Source organism: Schistocerca gregaria, chromosome 2 (genome assembly GCF_023897955.1).
Source record: "Schistocerca gregaria isolate iqSchGreg1 chromosome 2, iqSchGreg1.2, whole genome shotgun sequence".
Taxonomy (NCBI): Eukaryota; Metazoa; Arthropoda; class Insecta; order Orthoptera; family Acrididae; genus Schistocerca; species Schistocerca gregaria.
Genome location: NC_064921.1, coordinates 963489454 through 963512756, shown reverse-complemented (window position 1 = coordinate 963512756; position 23303 = coordinate 963489454). Strand labels below are relative to the sequence as shown.

General features: G+C 43.4%; 1 protein-coding gene across 1 annotated transcript in view; it reads left to right on the top strand.

Moving 5' to 3' along the window:
* Nucleotides 1-23303, top strand: part of LOC126335452 (ubiquitin-like modifier-activating enzyme ATG7) — a 95581-nt gene that overhangs the window by 45158 nt on the left and 27120 nt on the right. Inside the window, exons 9-10 of the mRNA XM_049998742.1 lie at nt 707-850; nt 10586-10701. Coding sequence (XP_049854699.1) covers nt 707-850; nt 10586-10701 — 260 coding nt within the window. The remainder of the gene's footprint in view (nt 1-706; nt 851-10585; nt 10702-23303) is intronic.

Genomic DNA, 23303 nt, shown 5'->3' with positions numbered 1-23303 from the left:
CTAGTGTTTTTACTTATGTTTACATGCCGAATGTGTTTCTAAGGTACTTGGTTGAATTTTAGCTGACATAAACGTGAACAGCACTGAGCAGAATAACAGTAGTTCATTGTTACAGATTAAGTTTCTATGATATGCTTGTCTTTTGTTAATGTACATCTTGATTCAACCAGTCTCTGAAGGTTGTCAGTCTTGATGGGATTTATGGATCATGAATGAATGAACGAATTCACAGCCATGTGGAGTGGCCACGCTGTTTGAGGCACCAATTGCGCGGTCCCTCCCACTGGAGGTTTGAATCCTCCCTCGGACACGTGGGTGCGTGCGTGCGTGCGTGTGTGTGTGTGTGTGTGTGTGTGTGTGTGTGTGTGTGTGTGTGTGTGTGTTGTTCTTAGCATAAGTTAGTTTAAGTAGTGTGTAAGTCTAGGGACCGATGACCTCAGCAGTTTGGTCCCTTAGTATTTCACACACATTTGAACATGTGAACTTTGAACGAATTCGTATCCTGTGTCCAGAGAACAAATTGTGATTAAAACTTTTAAAAACCAGAATTTAACAGTACAATCAAACAATGTCATAATATTGTTGAATTCAACAGTACAAATTGATATATCTCAATGCAAGTAAAATAATTTGTAATGATGATTTATTTTTTTAAATTCCATGAACATTTAATTTCTGTGTTATTAATTTTATTTGTATTTTTCAGTTAGTGATGACAGCTGCTTTGGGCTTTGATACATTTGTCGTCATGAGACATGGGATGCGCAATCAGAAGAAGGATGTAGCTGTTGCGCCAGATGGTCCTCAGCTTGGATGCTACTTCTGCAGTGATGTGCTAGCACCTGGGAATGTTAGTACTAATTTAAATATTTGAACATATAATTTTGCTTGATAAGATACTTAATTTATTATTTAATATAATTTTACTGTTGTGTATTCCTTCTGGTTTACTGTATCATTACCACTGGGAGAAACAAATGTTTGACACAGTTTTAAAGGGTGCTATTTATTTATTCCTTAGCAGCATCCTAATTCATGTTACCAGTTTTCTCAAACGCTATGCAAAAAACTGGAGGGGGGTTGGCAACTATATCTGCCACTAAACTCCAGATATATAATCCACTATCCACTACCATAAATAGAACTGATAAGAAATAGCAACACAATCTTGTGGCAAAATGTAAATCCATCATTGTCAGTCATTTGACATCCACCTTTGCTAGATTAAGGTGCTCTCTAGATGTATTCTTGCATTATGTGGTTTTCAGGAATTCATACCCATTTTGTTTCTACCTTCCTTTCTAATGTCAGATACCCATCTTCTGTAGATCATCATTTCATCCTTTTCAAACAATGGAAAATCCAGGATGGAATGTAATAATACGAAAGAAGGAAAGTGGCTACTCACCATATAGTGGAGATGCTGAGCAGCAATAGTCACAATAAAAAGATTCACACAGTCATAGCTATTGGCCCTTAAGGCCTTTGTCAGCAGCAGAGAGTTTCAGCTCTCTGAGACTGCAGATGTGTGTGCAAGTTGCGCTTGCGTGAGTGTGTGTGCTCATATGTGTATATGTGTCTACTGCTGACAAAGGCCTTAATGGCCAAAAGCTATGATTGTGTGAATCTTTTTATTGTGCCTATCGTGGCTCAGCATTTCATTCTTTTCCTCTGTTTTGAATTCAGCACATAATGACCTTGGTACATTCTATATCTATTCATGTGGCTACATCTACCTCCATTTCATTTCCATTAAAGTCATAATTACATCTACACATCTGGCTAATACTTAGCTCCAGAACATGGAATTCCATCACTACCAATAGACTTATTTAAATATGAGAGCACCAATCATAGTTGCTGAAAATATCAGTTCCTTATGCTGAGATGAAAGAGGGATGGATTGGGGAAGATTAGATAAGAATGGCAGGTAACTCAGACCACAGGATAAGAGGGAGCCAATTGCTTTCAGGACAAGTGCAAACCCCTCCGTCTCATTCCTGATCCATATTTTTTCGTCTCTCTTAGTAATTCTTAATATTCATGTCTCCATTGTTCAGTAACGAATCTCCAGTTTTTTAGTTATGTTTGCAGTGAAAGTACGTGTATTGCTGCCATAAGTCAAAACTGGTAATATCCATTGGCTCTGAGCACTATGGGACTTAACTTCTGAGGTCATCAGTCCCCGGTAGTACCCATTGATTGTAAATTTTCTTTTTCAGACGTATTGGGAAGTTACTTTTCACTCTTGTTTTTTATGTCTTTTCCTCTCAATCTACTCATTGTCTTCAGCATCCTTAAATATAATCTCTTATCAACTGCTTTTGTGGCTGCATTGTTAATTTTGTGAAAATGAGAAGTCTGTTGTTCCTTAGATTTATCACTCACTTGGCACACTTCCTTTTGGGATGGGACCACTGCTGCAGGGCTTGTGTAGGCAGTTGGTGGATACCTTCTGTCACTTAAATGTGGGTAATCAAAACAGTGGTGTAGCCTTTCTTCTTAGGGAGATGATCAACTCACGACCTGCTTAATAGTTGTGGGTAGCTGTTCATTCCTCTGTAAAAATGTTTTTGCTCATGGCAAGTGACCTTGGAAAGAACGGAAAGGCCACGTTGAAGGTAAGGAATTCCTGGAAGGTAACCAGGGGATCAGAGAGTGGTTGATGATGGTTGGGTGGAGGTATGAAGTGAGAGAGGCGTTGTTCAGTGTTAGCTTTTGGCTGGGTTTGGTCAGAGAGGGGAAGCTAATGAGCACTCCAGGTTGACTGAATTTTTCATGATGCTGAAGGACTTTGTAAAGGGCTGAAGTTTCTGACAGAGTGACGTTCTCGCTGTATAGGGTGTATAATGAGACAACAGTGTTCTCTGTTTGTTTGGTTCTAGGTCTCTGTTTATTCACATTCACCCTCCTACAAACTTCTTTCTTTTCAGAGAAGTCAGTAAAATAATGAGTAAACCTTTACTCCCAGTTCACCAAATCTTTGAATGTGTATAAATCGACAGAGTGCTCTACAGAACCCTTTTGTACTTGAAATCAAATAAACTACTTACTAACAACTGTGATATTAATGAAGTGTGGAAAAACCATGGGAAAAGTCTTCACCAATATGTACGGACAAGCTTCCCTTTATCACAGAAAAACCCCAAGGCTTCAACTCGCACAGAAGAAAAAGTACAAGCCTTAACAGTATAACAACAACCCACAGCAGATGTGTGAACTCATTATATCAGTGGAGAAAGACAGTTTCACTAGAATGTCAGTGTGGAGCCAACAGACAAACCATCCATAATGTACACCAGAAAATCCTTTATGATCTTACTCTGAACAGTGGTCGATCTTCTTCGCTGTGACCCAACATGCAAACAAATACATAAAAAAAATCCAAGTATTTATTTTGTTTTACAACTGTTTTTGTCTTGTGTATGTGATCAGTTGTGACATGCTGTGCCATATCCTAAATAAGTCACTACACTATTCTCACAGCCAGTTTCCATCTGCATCCTTCCCCAATCTTAGCTTGTGTTTCATCTCTAATTTCTTTGAAACTTCCTGCTTTTTCTTCCATAATACTACCAACTCCAAAATTACCACCTCATTCCTTATACATCGAACTGTATCCTTACTCATAACTACTTCTCTTTCAAAGCAAAATGTAGCATTTCCGTGGGCTCCCACACAGCATCCTGATCTACTGACCTGTGTATGGGGCTTTAAGATGGTAACTTCTTAGCTACCCAAGAACATAAACCTTTTACCAAGTTTAGATTCATTGATGATATCTTCATCTCTGAATCCAGAGCCAATACGCTGTATCTTAATTCTTCAACATCCTCAACACATTCTCTCCTATCTTCTTCACCTGATTCTCCTCAGCCCAACATGCCGCCTTTTCAGATGGCTCTATAAAAGCTTTAGTCTCTATCAAGCTCTCCAGCTATCATTTTGATAGCTGCTATCTCGTTCACGCCTTCACACTAAAAAATATTTCCCATATAGTGTGCTCATCTGTGTACAGCACATCTTCAGTCAAGAGCAATACTGTGGCCAATTGCTGAAGGAGTTCATAAGAGGCTCACCCACAGGCTCTACCCTCCAGACATTGTCCACAAACAAATGCACCATGCTATATTTACGTATATCCCTCATCCTTCAACTACACTCACAAACCAGCTCCAAACAGGCAACACCCCCCCCCCCCCCCCCCACACACACACACAAAAATCTCTATGCACTGTCGCCCTTGATTGGAGCAAATTAAACCAGTTCCTTTGCAAGGTTAACCTACACCCATCATCATACCTGGAGATGAACATCTGACCCACAACTCTTCATATCACTCCCGAAGTAACATTTGTTGCTATCTTTACATCATACCTACAGTGCTAGCCTTTACAATTGCAACACTAGGAAGGAATCAAATATCAAAATTTTACTTTCTGTGAATGTACAGTATAGTAGAAAGAATACATGACTTAATTAATAGTTGATTTGGTGGTATGCAGACTGTGGAATTTAGTAGTCATTAACCCAGCAGACATTGAATCAAACTAACTTGGATTTTGACAGAAGGCCTTACTAGGACTTTACAGGGTAAGGTTGTATTTAGTTCAAGATTTCATAATTAGTTTTAAAATGAATACACTATCCTGGTTAAGGAGAGCTGCTTTCTTAGTAATGGTTGGTGAGATATGATTAGCTGTTATATGAAATCAATAGTTTTGATTTTTTAAAATATGAATGATATCTTCTACTGTTATTCCATCACATTTGTGATAAGGATCATCATGAAAGTGATTTCAATGAAGATGGGTGGTGAATGATCCATGATTAAATCTCACGCGAATTGTGGAGCTTATAAATTTTTTACACCTTAATTGTCTTGGACCAAAGCTTCAAGGGAACGTCTGGCTGTGTTTGTGCATAATATTTCCATTCTCAACATATCAATGACTGATATTTGTCTTCTTATTAATTCTTATTTCGCTATACAGGATGAATATTATTTACAATGACAAACTCTGAGAGGTTGCATGTGGCACCAAAACAGATAATTTTCTCTAATGCCGTAATTACATGTTAGCATTTTTTTAATCTGGTAGAGGCTGTAATCACTCTCAGCACTCGTGCAATTGTGCTTAATGTGGGCATGAATCCGATGAAATTAAGAAATGTTCTTCATGAGAATCAATTTGAATGAACAGCTTGTGCACAACCTGGTACCAGGTGATTAACCATTCAGAGCACAGTTTTCACGGTAGTTCCTGGAGCAGTGTCAAATGCATCCTTCACATGCGTCCTCTGTGCTGTTTACAGATGATGCAATGTTCAGGCATGATGGCATCTTCAACATCCACAATTCACATGTTGTGAATGATGTTAATCCACATGGCATATTTACTGGTGCTCATAAAGTGCAGTTCTATCTGAATATGTGGGCAGATGTTATTGGAGACTGTTTAAGTTGGCCATATCTCCTACCTAGACCATTAAAGGACAGGCATTATTACCACTTCCTCACTGGTGCATTGCCATCATTACTGGATGAAGTGCCATTCGCTACAAGACAGTGCATGTGGTTCCAGTACAATGAGGCACTGGCATATTTTAATCATACTGAGCATTGATTCTTGAATCAACAGTGGACTGGCACTGGTGGTCCTGTACCATGGCCTGCTCAATCCTCTGATTTGATCCCTCTGGACTTTTTTGTGTGAGGAGAGATAGGCAGCCTAGTTCACAAAACCCCTGTCAAATCACAGGAGGATCTGGTTGTCCAGATAGTAGCAGCAGCCATAGGAATTAAGGATACTCCTGTAGCTTTTGACCATATTAGACAGAACATGCGTCACCAGTGTAACCTCTGTTTACAAGTCAGTGGAAGCATTTTTTAGCTTCAGACCTGTAACTGAAGTAATTGTGTTAATAATGCTGTCTCTTGGTAATAAAGAATTAAAACTTGTTTGTGTCTCTTTTTGTCCTCAGAGGAAAACACATTAGTAAAGGTGTTTTCATTATCTTATGCTTTTTAGCTTAATTGATTTTCATCCAGTGAAAACTAATACTACGAGTTTAAAAAATCCTCACAGAAAAATAACCCCCCACAGGGGGCTCACCACACTTTGGCGAGTTCATCCTTGGCTACCACGGGGCCCCAGCCTTTGTAGCATCTTTTCCCTTCTGTGCTGTATGTCTCTCCTCTTGCTGTTCCTTTTCCCCTCCCTTGAGTAACATGTCTGGGGTGTTTTAGGAATGTGTTGCACATTTTCAGTACCTGATATGAGAACAGTCTCACCACTGTTTTTCGTTCCTTTTTTCGTCCACCTTCTATCCTTCCTCTGCTTTGGCGTTTGATGTGCCCCTTTTTCTTCTTCCTGCATGTGTGCTCCTGAAGGCCAGCCCATGTGTCTGATGCTTAACAGTTGACTGGGTAATGTGTAATTCCCAACTCCAGGTTGACAGATAGGGTTCACATGTACCCCCTGTTACAGACCAGGCCCAGGATGGGGTGATTGCCTGAGCTGCTACCTTCCCAAATTGCCAGTTGGCCCCTTTGTCAGGTGTTTGGGAGGTGTGACCTGAATTTTGAACAGTCACCTAAGGCAGGTGAGTCCTCCTGTGAGGGTAGGCCCCAAATTGGAAGGAGCATGCCATCGTAGATGGTGGCAACCATGGGGGATTTTCTCGCGATGAGCCAATCATCATCTCCATAGCCCACATCCACCAAACATAAATGGAATGAACATCCTGATTCAGAGACCCTCCCAGCTGCACTGCAGTTCCTCTTGGTTTCAATTACCGGAGACAGTCAGTCCTTTGCAATGGTAAATCCATTTCTTATTCAGAAAGATGTTGGTGCAATTACCGGACCTGTGAAATCCTGCTCTCGTTTACGCAATGGCACTTTGCTTTTGGAGACTACTTCTGATTCTCAAGCACAACAAATGCATGCCACTTCACTTTGCCACAGCTATCCTGTTCAAGTCGAGGCCCATGAGTTCTTCTCATGGTGTTATTTACATTAGACTACTCAATGGTTTCACTGAGGCAGAAATCCAAATGTACCTCTCTGATCAGCATCATTGCCGTCCATCAGGTGATGAAAAAGTGCCCACATGCACTCTTTTTCTCACCTTTGGTAGAGTGGTGCTTCTGTCCAAGATCAAAGCAAACTATGGTTATCACATTCCAACTGTACATTCTGAACCCAATGCGCTGCTAGTAGTGTCGTCATTTCAAACACAGTTGGATGTCTTGTTAACACCCAGCCAAATGTATAACCAGTGGTAGGGAGGCACTCTAGGGTGATTGTCCCCCTCCTTCTCCCCACTGTATCAACTGCAATGGTGACCATGCTACCTCCTCTCCGCCCCATGTATCTCAATGAGCAAGCTGTCCAGGAGATGTAGGTAAAGGAAAAAGCTTCCAGGAGATCTGGGTGAAGGAAAAAACGTCTTACCCGGTCACTTGCAAGTTATTGGCTAGTCGCAAAACCATGCAGACATGCGACCTCAGATTCAGCACTGCAGCGGTTGAGAAATCGCCCAGTGTCATGGGAGCATCGCCGTCTCCTCATCCAGCTGTGCAACAAGCCACCAAACATTCGTCTCGTAAGGCAAAGTCACCTGCTACACAACTGGCAGGATGGTAAGGATAGAAGGAATATTCCCACATAGACTTCCTATGTCCCTCCAGACAACGAACATCTGAGTCTTCCTCTCCCAACTGGAAAGGCTCCAAGAAGTCAATCAAAGGTAATGATCTTCTCCTTCACCGACTTGGACATCCTCTTAAGTGATGTTGCCACATGATACCCTCACAAGGCCAACCCGTGTATTGCCAATTTGCACCACCAACCATTTTTCTGCCCTGGACTCTGCAGATCAACAGTGGGAGAATGCAAAAGCCTCTTTAGATCCCATGGAGCAGGATGATCCACCCTCTGCTCCCTGTAGCAGTGAGTCTTCGAAAGTTGACATTCAGCAGCCACCGAGGTGATACGTCTTCTTTTTCCCTCCTCCCCTTTCCTCATTATGACTCTCCTCCAATGGAACATCTGTGGCTTTTGATCTCACAAAGAGTATTTTTTGGCTGCTCTTAGAATCACAGTGTCAGCTTGTTCTGTGCATCCAGGAAACAAAATAGTGTCCTCACGACCACTTTGAGCTCACATTTCTTCCCAGTCCATTCTGACCTCACTAAGGACGGCATTCCATCTCCAGGGGGAGTCATGCTGTTCATATGGGATTATGTTCATAGTCAACCCATCTCCACGACTACCCGCCTTCAAGCTGTTGCACTTCACCTTTTCCTTCCTCTCTTGATCTTTTCCCTTTGTACCGTTTACATCCCTCCATCATTCAGTGTCACCAGGGAAGACTTCCTCCACCTTATTGGGCTGCTACCTCACCCCTTTCTGCGGCTCAGTAGCTTTAATGTGCAAAATCCCCTTTGGGCTTCTCCCAGAACCTGTCCGAGAGGTGCCCTCTTGGCTGACTTCCTCACCTCAATCAAAACAGCAGCATCCACGTTCCTTTCAGATTCCATGCACACCTATTCCCATTTGGACCTCTCCTTCTGCACTACCCACCTTGCCCATCATCTCGAGTGGTCTGTACTCAAGCAACCATTTCCCTTGTGCTGTCCGTTTGTTGACTCATACCCTATGTACGTGCCACCCAAATGGCAGCTTACTAAGGCTGACTGGAGGCTTTACTCCTCCCTGGCGACCTTCCATGGACAACATTTCCCCAGTTGTGATTACTGAGTAGAATATCTTGCAAACATTATCCTTACCACTGCAAAATGTTCCATTCCTCACACTTCCTCTTCATCACGCCGTGTTTCAGTCCCTTTGTGGACAATGGCATGCCATGATGCAGTTCACACGTGGAGACGTGCTCTTCCTGTTTTTAACCATTGTCCTTCGATGGCAAACTGTATTCATTATAAATAGTTGCCTGTACAGTGTCATCACATTCTTTGGGACAGCAAGAAAGCTAGCTAGATTCCATTCACTAGTTCTTTTAACAGTTCCGCTCCCTATTCCATCACGTGGGCCAACCTCCGACAGCTCTCTGGGAGCAAGATCCATTCCCCAATTTCCGGCCTGACAGTAGCAGATGACATCATCATGGACCCTATTGCTATCTCCAACACTTTGGGCTGCTATTTTGCGGAGATTTAGAGCTCTTCCCACTACCACGCTACCTTCCTCCATTGGAAACAAGTGGAGGAGGCTACCATTCTCTTCTCCAAATCATGAGGGCTACAGTGCGGCCTTTACTATGAGGGTGCTATACAGTGCTCTCATTTCATCCCAACCCTTCACTCCAGGGCCAGACAATGTTCACATTCAGGTGTTGCAGCACCTTGCTCTTGTGGGAAAGCACTTTCTGCTTCTTATGTACACACATTTCCCAGACGCTGACATGAAGCCACTGTCCTACCCATACCAGAGCTTGCTAAGGACAAACACCTTCCTTCTAGCTACTCCCCCATTTCTCTTATCAGCTGTGTTTTTAAGGTGATGGAATGTATGATTCATGCCCAGCTGGTATGGTGGCTTGAGTCTCGCAATTTACTAACCACTGCACAGTGTGGATTTGGAGTGCACCGTCTGCAGTTGACCATTTCATTACATTGCCCACCTATGTCGTGAATAGTTTTCTGCAGAAATCCCAGACTGTGGCCATGTTTTTCGATTTGGAGAAATCCTGTGACACCTGCTGGAGGACTGGTATCCTACTTACTCTATACATGTGGGGCTTCCATGCCTACTTGTCCTGTTTCTGATCAGGAATTTTTAAAAGACTTAGTTTTCAAGGTATGTGTAGGTTCTGCCTTGTTGAACACCTTTATCCAGGAAAATGGTGTACCTCAGGGTTCCATCCTGAGTGTCATCCTTTTAGCTGTTGCCATTAACCTTATAATGCCCTGTCTCCCACCGGGCATCTCCGGCTCCCTTTTCATTGACCTATTGCAGTTCTCCATGAACTTGTCTCATTGAGTGCCATCTTTAGTAATGTCTCAATCGTCTTTACTCGTGAAGTATCAACAATGGCTTTCATTTTTCCACTGACAAAACCGTTTGTATGAATTTTTGGCAGTGCAACTAGTTTCTTCCAGTGTCTTTACATTTTGAGCCTGTTTGCTCTTCTATCTCTGGCCACAGCGCAAACGTGTCACATCAAACAGAAACAGCAATCCAGAGTGGGGTGGGATAGCAGAGTACAAGTGGGGGGAAAGGTGCCAGTGCTGCCTGGTGGAGTGTATAGGGACTAGATGATGGCAGGACAAAGTTGCCACCAGGTGTGGCATCGGAAGGATGTGCAAGGTGGTTGTATTGGCAGAGAGCGGTGCACAGTGAGGGTAAGGGACATGATTCAGCATGAGGTGATAGGACAGAGAGGGCAGAAACTAATGCAGTGTTTAATATAGAATGAGCAATGTTTTCCTCTTGTTTCAGTGCTTTTGTCATTTAGTCTCTTGTGTCAACTGCTATATTTTTAAGTTACCTTTGTTAGATGAATGTTTGCTGGACAATGATTTATGCAAGCCTGATCCACTTTTCAAATTTTGACAGTCACAGGTAGATCGAACTTTGGATCAGCAGTGCACTGTGACTAGACCAGGAGTCTCGGCAGTTGCAGCAGCATTGGCTGCCGAGTTACTGGTGTCAGTCTTGCAACATCCACTAAGGTAAGGCATCAGAATACTTTGCAATTTACTCAGCTAGGTGGAACAATGATCAGAATATTTAACTCACATTCTGGAGGACTGGGATTTGAATCCCTCACCCTCCCTCCAGAATGTACCTTGGTTTCCATAAATCAAATTAAATAAATCACCAATTGGTATCTAATGTTGCGTTGACTTATAATTAAATCATACTCATTTTATGCTTACTTGTGATTATTCATTTTTTCCTTACTTCTATTTAGTATAAGAGAAGATGAACATAAAGATATATTATTTAATGACTTTCAGTAGAATGTAGCAATATATTTTGCCAGAAGAATTATTTTTGTATCTTATATATGTATATGTACACACCCTTCGAAAAAGGTTTGCTTATCATTTGTAAACACATATAGTAAGTACAGTGCAGTAAATTTCGTATGGCGTAAAATTTATGATGTAAATAGTTTGTAGCTTATACGTGTAGTTTAGCTATCAAAATGCCAACTTTTCCCACTCATTCTGATCTAACCTGTACCGTAGGTATTGTTGCAAATATACAGGAATGATTCTGCGATTGTTTTTGTAGTTGGGGGAAGATTTGATTAGTTTTTCGTTCCATAGATCCGTGTTGAGGAGATCCTCATGGATGTGGAACATGTCACTTTTTTTTAAGCTGAAATAACAATACTAATAGTATAAATACATACAACACATCATTTGTTTCTATTAAAAATTTCGTCAATGGAGTAGAAGGAGTTGGCCACTAGTAAGTCCTTCAGGCTCCTTTTAAACTGATAGTTATTTGTAACTAAATTTTTTATGTTTACTGGCAAATTATTGAAGATGAGTGTTCCTGAGTAGTGGACCCCTTTTTGAACTAAAGTAAGTGCTTTTAAGTCCTTGTGCAGATCATTTTTGTTCCTGGTATTGTATGTATGAACTGAGCTGTTTGTTGGAAAAAAGAGATATATTATTTAGGACAAATTTCATTAAGGAGTAAATATACTGAGTGGCAGTAGTTAGTATACCCAGTTCTTTGAAGAGGTTTCTACAAGACGTCTGTGAGTTTACTCCACAAATAATACGTATTACACGCTTTTGGACTCTGAAAACTTTTGTTTGACTTGAAGAGTTACCCCAAAATATTATACCATATGACATTATGGAATCAAAGTATGCAAGCTTTTTCACTTTTATGTCGCCTAACACTCGAATTGCAAATACAGATTTGTTAAGGCGTTTCTACAGTTCTGTGGTGTGCTCCTCCCAACTGAATTTATTATCAAGTTGTAATCCCAGGAATTTAAGACTGTCAACCTCTTCTATCTGCTCTTCCTCATACTTCATGCATATGCTGGGTGGAAACCTCTTACAGGTTCTGAATTGCATGTAGTGAGTCTTTTCAAAGTTTAATGTCAATGAGTTGGCTTTAAACCATTTATTAATATCCATGAAAATATCATTAGCAGATCTTTCTAGAACTACACTCGACATACTATTTATTGCAATACTTGTGTCATCTGCATACAAAACGAACTCTGCTTCTGGCAGTGTAACTGATGAGAGACCATTAAGGTACACAAGCAAAAGCAATGGCCCTAAGATGAATCCTTGTGGGACACCACATGTAATTTCTTCCCATTCTGATGATGACTGATGACTTAATTCACTAGTCCCTTGCACTGACACCCTTTGTCTCCTGTTAGCGAGGTATGACTTGAACCATTTTGCAGCACTGCCCGTTGACACCATAGAATTCTAATTTATTTAAAAGGATGTTGTGGTTTACACAATCGAATGCCTTTGACAAATCACAGAAAATACCTGCTGCTTGTAACTTGTTATTTAATGAATTAAGTACATTTTCACTACAGGTGTAAATAGCCTTTTTGATATCAGAACCCTTCAGAAATCCAAACTGTTTTCTTGATAATACACTCCTGGAAATGGAAAAAAGAACACATTGACACTGGTGTGTCAGACCCACCATACTTGCTGCGGACACTGCGAGAGGGCTGTACAAGCAATGATCACACGCACGGCACAGCGGACACACCAGGAACCGCGGTGTTGGCCGTCGAGTGGCGCTATCTGCGCAGCATTTGTGCACCGCCGCCGTCAGTGTCAGCCAGTTTGCCGTGGCATACGGAGCTCCATCGCAGTCTTTAACACTGGTAGCATGCCGCGACAGCGTGGACGTGAACTGTATGTGCAGTTGACGGACTTTGAGCGAGGGCGTATAGTGGGCATGCGGGAGGCCGGGTGGACGTACCGCCGAATTGCTCAACACGTGAGGCGTGAGGTCTCCACAGTACATCGATGTTGTCGCCAGTGGTCGGCTGAAGGTGCACGTGCCCGTCGACGTGGGACCGGACCGCTGCGATGCACGGATGCACGCCAAGACCGTAGGATCCTACGCAGTGCCGTAGGGGACCGCACCGCCACTTCCCAGCAAATTAGGGACACTGTTGCTCCTGGGGTATCGGCGAGGACCATTCGCAACCGTCTCCATGAAGCTGGGCTACGGTCCCGCACACCGTTAGGCCGTCTTCCGCTCACGCCCCAACATCGTGCAGCCCGCCTCCAGTGGTGTCGCGACAGGCGTGAATGGAGGGACGAATGGAGACATGTCGTCTTCAGCGATGGGAGTCGCTTCTGCCTTGGTGCCATTGATGGTCGTATGCGTGTTTGGCGCCGTGCAGGTGAGCGCCACAATCAGGACTGCATACGACCGAGGCACACAGGCCCAACACCCGGCATCATGGTGTGGGGAGCGATCTCCTACACTGGCCGTACACCTCTGGTGATCGTTGAGGGGACACTGAATAGTGCACGGTACATCCAAACCGTCATCGAACCCATCGTTCTACCATTCCTAGACCGGCAAGGGAACTTGCAGTTCCAACAGGACAATGCACTTCCGCATGTATACCGTGCCACCGAACGTGCTCCAGAAGGTGTAAGTCAACTACCCTGGCCAGCAAGATCTCCGGATCTGTCCCCCATTGAGCATGTTTGGGACTGGATGAAGCGTCGTTCTCACGCGGTCTGCACGTCCAGCACGAACGCTGGTCCAACTGAGGCGTCAGGTGGAAATGGCATGGCAAGCCGTTCCACAGGACTACATCCAGCTTCTCTATGATCGTCTCCATGGGAGAATAGCAGCCTGCATTGCTGCGAAAGGTGGATATACACTGTACTAGTGCCGACATTGTGCATGCTCTGTTGCCTGTGTCTATGTGCCTGTGGTTTTGTCAGTGTGATCATGTGATGTATCTGACCCCAGGAATGTCTCAATAAAGTTTCCCCTTCCTGGGACAATGAATTCACGGTGTTGTTATTTCAATTTCCAGGAGTGTATGTTATTTGTGGTCAGATGGTTGAGAAGCTGCCTGTACATTACTTTTTCTAAAATTTTTGAGAATGGCAAAAGTGAAATCGGTCTGTAGTTTGATGGCATCTCTTTATCCCCTTTCTTGAATAGAGGCTTAACATCTGCATATTTCAGCCAGTCTGGTTACACAAGTAACTTAGAATTGTACTAAACTCACAAGAACATGCCTTAATTAACTTTGTAGATATTTTGTTGTGGTTGGCAGGAGAGCCAACCCCGTATTTCTAAAGGAGACCGAAATGCACGCGTCTCAGCTCACGCAGGCTGGCGTGAGGTCTGGAACATGACAAGGGAATTAGAATTGAGTAAAACGGACGTAGCTGGTGGAATACTTAACTTTAATCCATTCATGGAGACCGTCACTCTTTATGGTACATGATTCACAATATGAATAGTGCGAATACTGGCACCTTGCTAGGTCGTAGCAAATAACGTAGCTGAAGGCTATGCTAACTATCGTCTCGGCAAATGAGAGTGTAGAAGTCAATGAACCATCACTAGCAAAGTCGGCTGTACAACTGGGGCGAGTGCTAGGAAGTCTCTCTAGACGTGCCGTGTGGCGGCGCTCAGTCTGCAATCATTGATAGTGGCGACACGCGGGTCCGATGTATACTACCGGACCGCGGCCGATTTAAAGGCTACCACCTAGCAAGTGTGGTGTCTGGCGGTGACATCACATTCCTCCCCCGCAAATCGGCGTACGGTTGTGGCATAAGGCTTCCGCCCGCCGTGGGGAGGACCACATGTTGACGTATGCTACGAGATGGGGAGCCTAACAACAGGCGAGGCTGTGCCATTCGGACCGCGGGGTGCTAGGAAACGCCTGAAAACCTGCTTCACGGTGTACGCCAACATGCGGTGTATGCGCCCGTAGAGAGACAGGAGGGGCCGAAGAGTCGACCTCCATCGGGCCGGGGCACCCGACGGGCGAAGACGACATATGGTCCGGAGCGGGCAAGAGTTCCATGTCAGAGGACAACTGGTCACGGGAAGCGATCAGCGGCGCGTGACCCAGGGAGGCACCCGGCGGTTGCAGCGACGCATCCACTGCGGGCGTCGCCGGCGGAAGAACAGGTGGTGGCGGCGGCGTGTCGCCGTGGGGCAAAATGGAAGGCAGCGTCGGTAACACCTGGGGCTGAGGCGAGCCAGTAGATGGGTCCCCGGGGCACTGACCGGACGGCACCGTCACTGAAAGCAGATGGCGAGCGGCAGATCCCGTGCGACGACAGAGGCGCAGCTGATTGAGATGCCGACCCACTTCATCAGAGGCTCCCAAAACCAAATACATAGCGCGTCCGAGGCAGCGAAGAATGCGCCCTTCGAGCCAACGCCGTGAACCTCGATATTGGCTATAGTAGACAACGTCGCTGGGAGCAAAAGCAGGTGTCTGCTGCTGCACAGGAACCTGATGCGGTGGATGTAGCAAAGACATCAAGGTTCGATGACGACGACCGTGGAGCAACTCAGCCAGCGAGCAACCGTCTCGGGGCTGAGAGCAATACGAGGACAAAAAGAGCAATAACGCGTCCTCCCGAGAATGTGACTCTTTTAACTTCAACATCTGTGACTTGAAAGTCCTGACCAATCGTTCAGCGGCACCGTTTAACTGTGGCGAAAACGGCATGGACGTCAGATGTTGAATACCATTGGCCTTGCAGAATGACTGAAATTCTGCAGACATGAATTGTGGGCCATTGTCGGAAACAATAGTCTGTGGAAGACCTTCAATGCAAAAGGTAGTGGATAATGATTGGATGGTGGCAGAGGACGTCGTTGAAGACATCCGGACAACAAAAGGAAAATTACTGAATGAATCTACCACAACCAACCATCGAGCATTCCAGAATGGACCAGAAAAATCGATGTGTAAGCGTTGCCAAGGGGAAGTGGCTTTTGGCCATGCAAAGAATTTCCACGTTGGTGTTGATTGTTGTTTGGCACACACAATGCAAGAAGAGCACAATTCGTAATCGCGGCATCGATTCCGAACCAAGTACAGTGCTGACGAGCAAGTTGTTTCGTTCTCACTATACCCCAATGTCCTTGGTGGAGAAGCTGTAAGACAGAGGACTGTAAAGAACGTGGTACCACGACCCGGGACTGATCATTATCAGAATGCAACAGCAAAACACCAGGTCGTACAAAAAGTCTCTCCTTGTGAGCAAAAAATCGGCGAACCAACGGGTCCCCAATCCGTGACTTTGACAAGGGCCATTGCGTGGCAACAAAACGCAGAACAGGAGCAAGGACAGGGTCGGCAGCTGTGGCTGTAGCTACTCGACTAAAATCATTCGGAAACGATTCGACCACGTCATCGGTTTCCGCATCAATGAACATGCAAGCATGTTCGGAGGAATCGAATGCCCTATCCTCAACAACAGGCAAGCGGGACAACGCATCGGCTTTTCCGTGCTTAGCAGTGGACCGATACAAGATCTCGTAGCGGTACTGCGAGAGGAAAATAGACCAGCGAATGAATTTCTGCGCTGTACGTGGAGGTACAGGCTTGGTTGGATGAAAAAGCGATGTCAAAGGTTTGTGGTCTGTGATTATGGTAAAGTGACAACCATACAAGAAATCATGAAACTTTGCAACACCAAATACGAGAGCCAATGCTTCTTTCTCGATCTGTGAATAATTTCTTTGTGCCGGCGAGAGAAATTTGGACGCAAAGGCAATAGGGCGATCGTGCGATCCATCTTTGTGCACAAGCACAGCACTGATCCCGAAATCCGATGCATCCACCATCAACGAAAGGGGCTTCTGGGGATCGAATGGCGTAAGGCAAGTATTGGAAAGCAACGCCGATTTCAATTGGCAAAAGGCGCATTCGCATTCCGTCGTCCAGACGAACGGAACACCTTTACTGTGTAAGCGATGAAGCGGAGCTGAAATGGAAGAGGCATGTGGAATATATTTATTATAATAGTTGATTTTTCCCAGCACACTCTGTAGCTGCTTCAAATTCTGCGGCGAAGGCAAGTCTTGAATGGCACGAAGGTGCGTGGTACTGGGATGTATGCCTTGGGCATTGATTACATGTCCCAGGTATGGTAAGTCCCAAGCAAAAAACACACATTTGCCCTTCCGCAAGCGAAGACCATTTTGTCGCAAGATCTGAAATAATGTTCTGAGATTGGCCAAATGTTCTTCTGCCGTCTTTCCAGAGATCACAATATCGTCCAGATAATTTGCTGCAGTTGGGACCGACACACAAACAGTTTGTAGATATTGCTGAAACAATGCAGGGGCAGATGCACACCCGAATTGCAGTCGTTTGAATCGATACAAACCAAAATGTGTGTTAACCACCAAAACGCGCTGGGATTCTTTGTCCACCGGTATTTGCAAGTATGCATCTGCGAGGTCCAACTTCGAAAAATATTTACCCGGACACAGTTTGTCAAAAAGATCTTCCGGATGGGGTAAAGGAAAAGTTGCAATCACTAGTTGTGGATTCACTGTTGTCTTGAAGTCCACACAAAGTCTCAACTTTCCGGAAGGTTTTGGCAAAATTACTAAGGGTGATGCCCAGAGAGAAGCCTGCACATGTTCAATTACAGCTTGTGATTCCAAATCGTGTAATGTTTCTGCGACCTCATCACGCAATGCATGGGGAATATTGCGCGCTCTGAAAAATTTAGGTTGCGCGTTTACTTTCAGTTCCAAATGTGCTTTATAGTTCTTAGCGCAACCAAGGCCCGGTGCAAAAATGTCTGCAAATTCTTCACATAGACGAGAAACACTGTCTGAAGGCACAGTCTGGTTCACTGATAGGACCTGATTTACTATAGACAAGTTAAACAACTGAAATAAATCGAAACCAAACAAGTTCACTGCACAAGAAGAACGAAGGACGTAAAATGACACAAGTTTTGTTTGTCCTTTGTATGTTGCAAGAAGGCTGCACTCTCCTAACACAGGGATACGTTGCACTGAATAGCTTGTTAACTGAACATTTGCGGCACACAACGGAGGTGTGCCCAGCAGTTTGTAAGTGTCTTGATTGATCAGTGAAACTGAAGCTCCTGTATCTAGCTGGAATGGTATCACTTTGCCGTTAATGTCCAAGTCTACAAAAAGTTTATTGTCCTGCTGACGACAAGAGCGACTGTCTCGTGCAACGTGAACTGACACTGGTACACAATCACTTGCGACTTGACGGGAGTTCCGGCAATGTCGACGCACTCTATTTTTGGGACGAACACAGTCACTGTGAGAGAGAGTGGCACTGCGCGGAGTGGAATGGACTACATGAATTTCCATGGGTGAAAGTTGGCGAGCCTGAGTATCCTTGGTTCGATTCCGATTCCGGCATGAAGCAAAGGGCCTGGAAGGGGTTTGAGCTTCCGATCTGAGCTTTTTCTGGCAAACACTCTGAACATGTACTTTTTTATTACAATAAAAGCAAATAGCTTGGCGTGACGGGCACTGCTCACGCGAATGTTTAGTAGCACATCGCGGGCATGATTTGATCACTGCATTTGCTGGCCTGCGCGGTACACGTGGCTGAGAGCCTGGCGGCAGTGGCGCGGCCGGGTGTGAGGGCTGTTTACTGCTCCATGCAGCTCGCCCGGCGGGCCGGTTAACCTGACACACTGCTGGCGACGTTTCAAATTATTCCTGAGCAAAGTCAAGTGTGTCCTGCTGATCCAATATGTCCATCACTTGTTGAAGGGAGGGATTTGCTAGTTTCAAAATCTGTTCCCTTATATGAACATCAGAAACGTTCTGTGCAATTGCATCACATACCATAGTATCTGAATAAGGGAGTCCACATTGACAGTCAAAAGTACAATCCCTAGTAAGGCCTTGCAAGGTTGCAACCCACTCCCGATTAGTCTGACCTGCCGTACGTTTTTTACAGAAGAAGGTATACCGTTTCACAACTACATTGGCTGATTCTTTGAAATATGCATCTAATGCAGACAAAATTTCTTCACAGGACAGAGTTGCTACATCGCGTCGGGGAAATAATTTGACTATCACACGGTACGTTTGAACCCCAACGGAGGAAAGGAGAAAAGGCTGCCACTCATTACCTTGAATTCTGTAGGCAGCGAGATGGAATCCAAATTGGTGTGACAACTCCGTCCAGCTTTCCAGTGCAACATCAAAAGGTCGAAAAGTGGGTGCAACAGCGTGTTGTGGCTGCGTTAGCGGTGAAGCGGCTGCCGCCGCGTCGTTTTGCATTGCACGTTGACCCTGGACAAGCTGTCCAAGAGCATCCAGTAAGGCCTGTGTCTGCTGAGTCTGTAAACGATAAAATTCGGACAGTACATCTCGAGATTGTGACAAAGCCATTACACAAGTAAATCAGGGGCAATTTAGATAAGAACACTTTTACTCTCGGCGTCAATGTTGTGGTTGGCAGGAGAGCCAAGCCCGTATTTCTAAAGGAGACCGAAATGCATGCGTCTCAGCTCACGCAGGCTGGAACATGAAAAGGGAATTAGAATTGAGAAAAACGGACATAGCTGGTGGAATACTTAACTTTAATCCATTCATGGAGAACATCGCTCTTTATGGTACATGATTCACAATATGAATAGTACGAATACTGGCACCTTGCTAGGTCGTAGCAAATAATGTAGCTGAAGGCTATGCTAACTATCGTCTCGGCAAATGAGAGCGTAGAAGTCAGTGAACCATCGGCTGTATAACTGGGGCGAGTGCTAGGAAGTGTCTCTAGACCTGCCGTGTGGCGGCGCTTGGTCTGCAATCATTGATAGTGGCGACACGCGGGTCTGACGTATACTACCGGACCGCAGCCGAATTTAAAGGCTACCACCTAGCAATGTGGTGTCTGGCGGTGACACCACATATTTCATCGTAACCACTAGAATGCTTTGTTTTTAAAGCTTTTATTATGGCAGTTATTTCTTTTGGTGAAGTGAGTGACATATTCATGTACCTGAAGCTATTTGTAAAGGCTAGTTTCAGATATTCAGAGGCATTATTTACTGATCCTGACAATCCCATTCTATCAGTAATGGATATAAAGTACTTGTTAAATAGATTTGCCACACTATGCCCATCGGTTACTAATGTGTCATCTACCCTTAGTGCTATTTGCTCCTGTTCCTTTCTGGTTCTACCAGTCTCCTCTTTCACTATATCCCATAATGTTTTTATTTTGTTTCCTGACATTGCTATCTTCTTCTCGTAGTGTATTTGTTTAGATGTCTGAATCACTTTTTTTAATATTTTACAGTATTCCTTGTATTTAGCTAAATCATCAGCATTGGAGCTATTCTTGGCTGACAGATACATTTTCCTTTTTGTCTTACAGGAAATCTTTATTCCTTGTGTGATCCATGGTTTTATTATAGACTTCTGTTTAATTTGAGTAACTTTTAGAGGAAAACAGTTTTCAAACATGGTACTGACAATGTTCATGAATGTGTTATATTTTTCATTCAAGTCATGAGCACTATAGACGTCTTTCCAGTTCATATCTTTGAGCAGTTTTCTAAAACACTCAATTTTTGGTTGATTGAATACTCTCCTGTACTCAGATTTAGTAGTCTTGAGAATCTGCTTAGAATTTACATCTAAAACAAGGAGCTGCATGTCATGATCTGACAGTCCATTTATTACAGGTTTTATGATATGATTTTGTTCCTTTGATTTGTCTATAAAAATGTTATCAATGGCTGTCCTTGAGGATTTAGTGATCCTAGTTGGAAAGTTTACAGTGTGAGTTAGATTGAAAGACAACATTACTAACTGCAGTAAATGTTTACTGGAAGATTGAATTAAAAAATCTGTATAAAGTCACCAGCAATCAAATTTTTTTTGTTTCTTACTGTTAAATAACCCAAAAGAGCTTCTAGATGATTTAGGAATAGATTATAATTTCCTGCAGGTGCTCGGTAAATAGTTACTATTATATGGAACTCTACTTCTGTTGCACATGCTTCTAGATGCTGCTCTAAACAGAATTTATTAATGTCAATGTTCTTGAATTTATGGCAGTTTTTAATAAATGTGGCAACTCCTCCTCCATCCATATCTACTCTGCAGAAGTAGGAAGCTAGCTTAAACCCTGAAATGTCTAACATATCTATACCAGTGGTCACTTGATGTTCAGAGAGGCAGATTATGTCAATTTCGTTAGATGAATTCATTTCATCGATACAAATGAGTAGTTCATCAACTTTATTTCTGAGTCCCAGAATGTTCTGGTATAATAAAGATAACTGATACTGCATACTAATGGGATTATAACTGCTTTGGTGAAGATGAACTGGCAGTTTCTGATTACTTTCTGTTCAACATTGTTTAAATGGAGGCTGTATGCTAAAATCTGACTCCTGTTCATCTGTTTTCTCAAACTGAGTGTGTCTGCCAATCTCTCTTAAAACTCGTTTTCTATCCTCCTTCCCTATCCTAAAAAAGGCATCCCTCTAACACATGTGACCACTGGTATTTTACCACTTGTGACAGTGTCCCCCCTTAAGTTTCCTGCTATCAAGCCAGACAGTTTTCCCTTCCTTTTCCTATTGAGGTGAAGGCCATGCCTAGTGTAGTCCCACCTATCAATAGCATCCACAGGAATCAAACCAATATGGGACCCTACATCTGTCCTAAGCAGCCACTCCAACTCCAAGTCCACCCTCCCTACATTCTACAAATGAGACCGATCATGGCGTCTCAACACAGACACAGTGTAGGATATATGATATTAAAATTTAGTTGAAACATTACTGACACGGTAGAGCTGCGTGCTAACCAAGACATGGATGCAGACTGAGATTGCCTTTTGCAGATATCACTACATATTATAAATTGAAGTCACTCACCATGTTTTTCGTCTGCATATAAATGCTGGTATCACGAACTACTGTAAGCATTTTAGGCATTTTGATACGGTTCTTAATGATAGATTTATCAGAGAGATTTGTGTATATAATTTGTTAATAATTTCACACCATTTGGCTAAACTATGACAAATTCAAGCCCCATGTGTGTTTTCCTATTTGTATGTGAAGTCTGAACTCAAGAATTAACTGTAGGGAGTTTGGTACAGTTCTCGCTAATAGATAGATCCATTCATGAAGAGGGTTTGTGTATCTAATTTATTATCGCTATGCCAGACTAGTCATCTGGCCGTAAGTATTTACACTAGGTGCAAATTGAGACATGTATAGCACTGTGCAGGGCAACGTGCATTTTTGTAACTTAATGGTTTCAAGTGAGACCACGCAACTGGGATGTGACACAGTTGTGCCACAACTCACGCCTGTGCCAGGCCATGCGGCATTGTGGTAGTGGCACAGTTTCTTGGCTGTGTGCCATACTAGTACTGTGGGAGAGGTTAAGTGGGCAGTGGGAAAGCAGTCCTCCTATATGCTTACTTCGATACCACACATATGGGTGGTTGTGTTAGCTATCAGAAAAATATTGACTTGTTACTGTAGTTATTGCCGTAGAGTACTGTTTCATTTTTCCATTTAAGCTCTCAATCTTTATTCATTAGTACATTGTGTTTTCCATTTATTTATATCTGTTTAGTTTTGCTTTTTATTTTGTTATTGCTTTTAATTTTGTCAAGAACAATCCACAGTTCAATCACTCATAAGCCATTGGTCACTGAGATTATATCTTATGCTTCCACAGTGTATTCAGATCACAAGAAGGGGCAGATGATTCTTTGTGAGGTTAGTTAAATAGTAAGGAGTATTATAAAATTGATCAAGAAGCAAGGTGGGACATTTTAAATATTATATTCAGTGAAACTACATTGTCTACATGCTGCAAGTTATTACTCGACAGTGTGACAAGAAAGACATTCTCATCACAAAAGCAGCACTAAACATCGATGAGTGCTGGACTGACCATAGACTTTTACTCAGCCGTTTGAGAGTACCAAAGTATCGCAAGCCACGATCCCACTTTTCAAACCCAAGAAGCAGAAAATTCAACATAAGCAACCTGAACAACAAAAACGTTTGCTCACACTTCCAAGACATACTGTCTGAACAACTTAACAATGCTCCAGCAACCACAGATGATGTCGAACAAGAATGGACCACATTAAAGAACGTCATCAAAGAAATTGCTGAGAGTGTTGTTGGTTTTAGTGCACGGAAAAGAAGTGACTGGTTTGATGACAACCATGGAGAAATCCAAGCCATCATCAATGCAAAGCAGGATGCTTACCTATCCCTTGCTCAAGATCTGTCCTGTGCAGAAAAGAAAGCACACTTTCAAGAACTCAAGC